Source organism: Vipera ursinii (assembly GCF_947247035.1).
Source record: "Vipera ursinii genome assembly, chromosome: 15".
Classification (NCBI taxonomy): domain Eukaryota; kingdom Metazoa; phylum Chordata; class Lepidosauria; order Squamata; family Viperidae; genus Vipera; species Vipera ursinii.
The window spans coordinates 6959342-6966469 of record NC_139528.1 but is presented as its reverse complement, the minus strand read 5'-3'; the positions used below and the strand labels follow the sequence as shown (position 1 = coordinate 6966469).

Here is a 7128-nt window from a genome sequence, read left to right as displayed (position 1 = left end):
CATTGTCTGCAATGGAGGTCTCCAACCCGGCAACTTTAAGACTTGTGGATTTCCGCTCCCAGAATTCCTGGGAGCGGAAATCCACAAAGGTTGTCAAGGTTGGAGACCGCTGGTCTACAGGACACAAGAGAGGTTTTGGTGCCCCTAAGTTAAGGGCAGCTGCCTTTTACAAATTATTTCTTTTCTGTAGGAGACACACTTACAGCGCAAGTAGCAATAGGTAGCTTCCACGTTGTAGTATTTACTCCCAGCCAGGGTCCCAAGTTGGTTAAAAGGCATGCTATCCCCAAAGACAGAAAAGATAGCAAACACATTCCGTTATTACGCAAATCTAAAGACACAAAACATCCAGGGCGCAGTTCAAAGTTGTTCTCCACAATCACAACAGAAAGGGGGAGGCATGTGAGGTGGATTTTGTAACTTATTACCTACTTTGTATTTCAATTTGACTTCATTTTCCCTTCTAAAATGATGTTCGGATTCATTACAGACTGGAACAATGGGGAAATCTTTTGCCCGTGGTTATGTGGATTGATTAAAGGTAAAGGTTCCCCCGCACAGGCGTGCTAGTTGTTTCCGACTCTAGGGGCCGGTGCTCGTCTCCGTTTCAAAGCCGAAGAGCCGGCGCTTGTCCGAGGACGTCTCCGTGGTCATGTGGCCGGTATGACTAGACGCCAAAGGCCCATGGAACGCTGTTACCTTCCCACCGGAGTGGTCCCTGTTTTTCTACTTGCATTTTTACGTGCTTTCGAACTGCTAGGTTGGCAGAAGCTGGGACGAGTAACAGGCGCTCACTCTGTTACGCGGCACTCGGGATTCGACCTGCCAAACCGCCGACCTTCTGATCGACAAGCTCAGCGTCCCAACCCACTGAGCCACCGCGTCCCTTTGGTGGATTGATTAGACAAGCTTTTAACATTCCTAAGCTGAAGAGGTAATTGACGGAAGGATCTTTGGAGACTATCTCCTTGGTAAGGAAAAGGTTTCTGGGTGTCGGCTGGCATCCAGTTATCTAACTTCAAACAAGATTTGTGGCTGATTTGCTATGCAAGGAGGGATTTCTCTTATCTTGCCCATCCAACTTTCCTCTTTCATTTTCCTCCGTTAACTATAAAAAGGAATGCAAAATGGGTATTGAGGTTCTCCTTTTGGTAGGGAGGTCCCACTTTTATCAAGGTATCCTAATAAAACTAACTTAAATTGGACTTCCAATTCAGTTATTTATTGGGAGGGGCCAGGTTTGGCTATCACAGTGGATTCTTTCTTCTGCATTCAAAGCAGAGCTTGGGGAGGGCCAGGGGGTGCCTGGGACCTGGTGCTCAGCTTTATGCTAAAGTTCTAGTGTGGCACCAAAGCCGCTACAGAGTGTCCTTGGCTTACAACCAAAACTGGGAACAGAAATTTCCATTGCTAAGCAAGGTGGTCGTTAAGTGAATCACATCTGATTTTATGACCTTTTTTTTTTTTCGTTGCCCCGGCTGGGAAGCAAATCGCTGGAGCTGTGAAGTGAGTTCCACAGTTGTTAAAGCAAATCCATCCAGCCTCCCCTATTGGCTGTGATTTCCCCACTGATTTTGCCGGTCAGAAGGTTGCAAAAGGGGGATCACGTGACCCCGGGACACTGGAACCGTCATAAATGAGAGCCGGTTACCAAGTATCTGGATTTTGATCATGTGACCATGGAGATGGTGCAATGGTCATAAGTGTGAAAAATGGTCGTTGTCACTTTTTTCCCCGGTGCCGTTGTAACTTTGAACGATCACTATATGAACTGTTGTAAGTCGAGGACTATCTGTATAGCTAAATTTTGGACAGTTAGTTTGTCTGATGTGGTGCTCCTGATTTTCTTTTGACGTAATTTAAAAAACGCTATATAAGTGAGGACAACTAACCAGTGGAACAGCTTGCCTCCAGAAATAGCGGAGATTTCATCACTGGAGATTTTTAAGAAGAGACTGGACAGTCTCTATTCTATTCTTATTCTATTCTATTCCTATTCCATATTTCTTTATTCTTATTCTATTCTATTCCTATTCCATATTTCTTTATTCTGTTCTATTCTATTCTATTTCCATTCCATATTTCTTTATTCTATTCTATTCTATCCTATTTCTATTCCATACTTCTTTATTCTATTCTATTCTATTTCTATTCCATATTTCTTTATTCTATTCCATTTCTATTCCATATTTCTGTATTCTATTCTATTTCTATTCCATATTTCTTTATTCTATTCTATTTCTATTCCATATTTCTTTATTCTATTCTATTCTATTCTAATACTATTCTATTGCATTCCATATTATTCTATTCTATTCTATTCTATTCTATTCTATTCTATATTTCTTTATTCTATTCTATTCTATTCTATTCCTATTCCATATTTCTTTATTCTATTCTATTCTAATTCTAATTCTATTCTATTCCATATTATTCTATTCTATTCAAGTTGCTGACTCATATTCTATTTGTGATCAATTACAAAATACATATGTACATTGTTGATTATGCGTACCTCTATATACGCATGTCAGATTACTAAATACTCACCAATTTGTGGTGCAACAGAAAGCGCTTGATAGTAAAATCTTTCAGCCAGCAATTCCGTGTCTACACCTGCCAATTCGTTCTGATATCGAGCTGATAAGGCACAAAAGATACACAGAAGCCTTAAGAAGCACAACTGAGATGATGCACATCAGAAGACACTTGGCGCACTTATGTGCAAGAGTGAAACAGTGAAGCTTTTACACCACCTAACTCAGGGGTAGGCAACCTCGGCTCTTTTATGACTCATGGACTTCAACTCCCAGAATTCCTGAGCCAGCATGAGGGAAATTTGGCCCCTTCATGACTCGTGGACTTCAACTCCCAGAATTCCTCAGCCTGCACGGCTCAGCTTGGAAGCCTCTCCCTTTCCCTCAGCATAGCTGACTCAGGAATTCTGGGAGTTGAAGTCCATGAGTCATAAAAGAACCGAGGTTGCCTACCCCCGAGTCCTAACTGAAAGTTAGGTCATTAACTAGCCCAGAAGAATTGAGACCCCAACGGAAAGAAAAATATACCAGTCCCTTTTACGTAGCTGAGCATCTGGAAATGCTTCAGAGAGTAGGAGGTTCCTAATCATCAGAACGCAGTTGAAAAACGAAATCCAAGTCCCCGGGGGCTTATCTCAAACTTTAGTTACAACAACCAATTACGGCCTGCTACTTAAGATGGGGCTCCCCCCACCCACCCACCCCGATTTCAAATAAATCCAAGCCTAGGGACATTAATCCCAGGAAAATGCTCTCTCACCTAAATCCCCCAAGTAAACCAGGCACCGGTGGCAAGCTATCTGAGCCCAGTCCATCTCCTTCTCCGATGCGGAGACCGGCTTCTTGCAACCTGCGGAAGAAATAAGCGACAGGGTGGCACAAGGAGAGAAGCAACCTGGAACTCAGGAGAAACTTCCTGACAGTGAGAACAATTAACCAGTGGAACTCCTTGCCTCCAGAAGCGGTGAATGCTCCAACACTGGTGGAAGTTTTGAAGGAGAGACTGGACAGCCATTTGTCCGAAATGGTCTAGGGTTTCCTGCCTGAGCAGGGGGTTGGACTAGATGACCTCCAAGGTCCCTTCCAAGTTTATCATTATTAATAAGATGCTGGAGAATCAAGACAGCCCAGGCTCTATGTTGACAATTGGCGGTCTACCTTCACAAAGAACCTTTGCTTATACTGGATCGCTGTCAGGCCTGCCCCTAGGAAGGAGAGACCCTCGCCTCCATTTGACTGAAGTGATCTTTTACTAAGGATTAGGGGTTTGCAGCAAAAGGGAGGCTAGAACGGAGTATTGCCACGCAAAAGGTAAATGTTTCCCCCTTCCACTGTCCTCCCCGCTTGACCAGATCATCGGTGTCCAACAGCAAGTCGGTGCGATGGTTTCAATATCTTGGAAATGTCTTGAAATGGCTTCGCATCCTTCCTTAGGCCAGTCGTCCTTTTGGGAAAGGGGTGGGCTGGATCAATCCAGTTTAACTCTTCTGGTTCCTGTCAGTGCTATTCTCTCTCCCCTACAGCCTCTTTCTTCCCACCTGTACATCTTGCCCAAATTGCTTTGACCCCCCCCCCCCCGTTTATTAGCGAAGCCATTCACTGCCAGATCTCCCATATGTGTCTCCCACACCTGCCAAATGTGCCATTTAAAAATGGCCAGGGAGGATATTAAACCCGGAAAAGCAAAAAAAAAAAAAAAGCAAAAACCAAAGGAAACTTTTAACTCCACAAAAGGGAACGGAGCAGGACATACACAGGAATGGCTCACCCACGGGATTCAGCCATAAAACTACGGCTTGGTTTTGGTTACACTTTGTATTTGCGGGACATAATTTATGATCTAAGATAACCGTATCGTGAATTTAGCTGCCAGGACTGTGAGCATGCCATAAAATCGGCGGAATTCGCTTGTTCTGATTGTAGAATGTGTTCTCATTTTTATTTTTGTAGATTGCAGCCTGATGGAGAACACAACTGGGGGAGAAAAAAATCAGATCGGGGGGAGGGGGGGAAACTGGCCTAAAGGTTTTCTTAAAATGAGCTTTGATGTCACATTTTTGGGCATTGGTAAGTCACTCTCTGTGCAGTCAAGTGCTTTTGCAGAGATTTGGATGAGATTTTAAGGTGTAACCAGGACCCCAAAAGTCAAAAGAAGTCGAGCGTGGGCCTGAAAATTGTTAATCACACCCCATCAATTCTACAGAAAAGCCAGGGAGATGCTCATAGCAACAGTTGCCAGGAACACTAGTCATCCAGCAACCTACGATGGGAGACAGCTTCACAGATTCCCACCAGCCGAGAGCCGAAAAAAAAAGCGTTAAGGTGATCGGCAGCTATCTAATCACAAATCAAGCTATGAAAGGCGATTTTTAATCTGGGAATTTCTATCTCACTGAAAACTGTCGGGGAACCTCAGGTGATTGCAGTAAAGTTGAGATTGAGAAACATAATTATAAAAGCCAACCCCTTCCCCCCTTTTTAAAGTTGCACTAGAAGACCTCTGAGGTCCCTCCCAACTCTTCATTATTTTGTTGTTCGGGACCTCCAAAGCACAAACAGGCCAGCTGAGTCAAGCAATTCTTGCAGAGGATACAATCCTGAGCCTTGGCTGAAGTACTGACCCATGAGGGGATCTGTCACGTGGGTCCAGTCAATGCAGCACTGCAACTCCAGCTGGTAGTGAGACTGAATGTAGAGAAGCAGGTGCTGGTAAAACCCAATGCCAGCAATCAGATGTGTCCGATAAGCGCACTCCAGGGTGCTACGACTATGAATGTGCTGTGGGTTGGGAAAGAACAAGAGAAAGTCAGGGTCTGTTGTGATTCAGCGTCAGCCTGTGATACCGGCAGCTGAGTCTGATGATTCTGAAGAGGAGGAGGAGGAGGAGGGGTTTGGAGAGCCTTTGGTGTTGCAGGGAGGCTCTGCTGCACTGCAGGACTCTCAGCGTGGCCCCTCCAGTCATGTTCCTCATCAGACTCAGCCGTGTGAGCATGAGGTACTGGACGTAGATGATTCACAGCTGGATCTATTCAGGGACGCTAGGAGCAGGAGGCAATCCAGCAGAGCAGAACAGAGAAAGGCAACGAGGCAACTGGGTGAGAGGAGGAGAAGGCAAGGAGAAGGCAATGAGAAGCCACGCCTTGGGACTGCTGATAAAAGGGGAAGGTGTGGGAGGTGCTGGTTGCTGAAGGCAACCGTTTGAAGATCTTCTGCTAGAGTCCTGGTCTATTATTCCTGTTTAACTCGTTTGAACTTTTGATTTCTTTGTAAATAAATTTGGTTGGGTTTGTTCCAGCCTGTTGACTATAAAAAGGGGTTGTCCCTGACATTCAAACAAGGCCGGTCATAGGCTGGAACAGAACAGGGTCCATCTGTAGCTCTTCATGGCTGGCGGTCCTCAACTTATGACCGCAACCGAGCCCAACATTTCTGTTGTTAAGCCAAGATAAGCGAAGTGAGTTTTGCCCCATTTTTACGGCCTTTCTTGCCGCCATTAAGCAAGTCACTCCAGTTGATCCAAGTTAAGTAACCTGGTTGTTAAGTGAATCTCTGGCCTCCCCGTCGACTTGGCCAGTCAGGTCGCAAAAGGCGACCATGTGACTTTGGGACACCGCAACGGTCCTAAATATAAACCCGCTGACTTTTGATTACATGACCGTGGAGGATGCTGAAAAGGTTATAGCTCTGGAAAACGTTTTTCAGTTCTGCTGTAACTTTGAACGGTCACTGAATGGGCTGTTGTAAGTCGAGGACTACCCGTTTTTCTTTTCCAAAAGATCAAGCCCCAGATTAATTCAGCAATTAAACAATTCTGTTCCTATCCATTTCAGGCCTGCTCGATGCAGCGACAGAATGGAATCCCCACTGGAAAGCCCAGCTGCAGTTTCCTGCTGGGAGACACAAATTCAGGTAGTCCTTGACTTACAACTGTTCACTTAGTGACCATTCGGAGTTACAACAGCACTGGAAAAAAGGGACTTATGACCGCTTTCCACATTTGCGATCGTTTTAGCATCCCCATGGTCACATGATCCAAGCCTGGCAACCAGCTCGTATTTATGACAGTTGTCGTGTCCCAGGATCACGTGACTGCCATTTGTAACTTTCTGATGCGCCAAGTCAACGGGAAAACCAGATTCACTCAACCTCCGTGTTACTAACTTAACAACCGCAGTGATTCACTTGACAAGTGTGGCGAGAAAGGTTATAACATGGGGCAAAACTCACTTAAGAACTGTCTTGCTTAGCCACAGAAACTTGGGGCTCAGTTGTGGTCCTAAGCCAAGGACCACCCATAGTTCTATAGGTAAAGGTAAAGGTTTCCCCGCACATGCGTGCTAGTTGTTTCCAACTCTAGGGGCCGGTGCTCATCTTCGTTTCAAAGCCGAAGAGCCAGCGCTTGTCCAAGGACGACTCCGTGGTCATGTGGCCGGCATGACTAGACGCCAAAGGCGCACGGAACGCTGTTACCTTCCCACCGGAGTGGTCCCTGTTTTTCTACTAGCTTCGTTCAAAAAAAAAAATCCTTTAAGTATAATATTCAACCACTGCCTCTCATTCTGGAAAGCATGGAGGCCCCCATGCATCTTCC

At 45.3% G+C, this 7128-nt stretch overlaps 1 protein-coding gene across 1 annotated transcript in view; it reads right to left on the bottom strand.

Moving 5' to 3' along the window:
• Positions 1 to 108: 108 nt before the first annotated feature.
• The window catches only part of LOC310647463 (nonsense-mediated mRNA decay factor SMG5-like), a 14493-nt gene continuing 7473 nt past the window's right edge, over positions 109 to 7128 (bottom strand). Inside the window, exons 4-7 of the mRNA XM_083374769.1 lie at positions 5159 to 5315; positions 3298 to 3387; positions 2551 to 2640; positions 109 to 281 (exon numbers count right to left, since the gene is read on the bottom strand). Coding sequence (XP_083230895.1) covers positions 145 to 281; positions 2551 to 2640; positions 3298 to 3387; positions 5159 to 5315 — 474 coding nt within the window. The 3' untranslated portion in view covers positions 109 to 144. The remainder of the gene's footprint in view (positions 282 to 2550; positions 2641 to 3297; positions 3388 to 5158; positions 5316 to 7128) is intronic.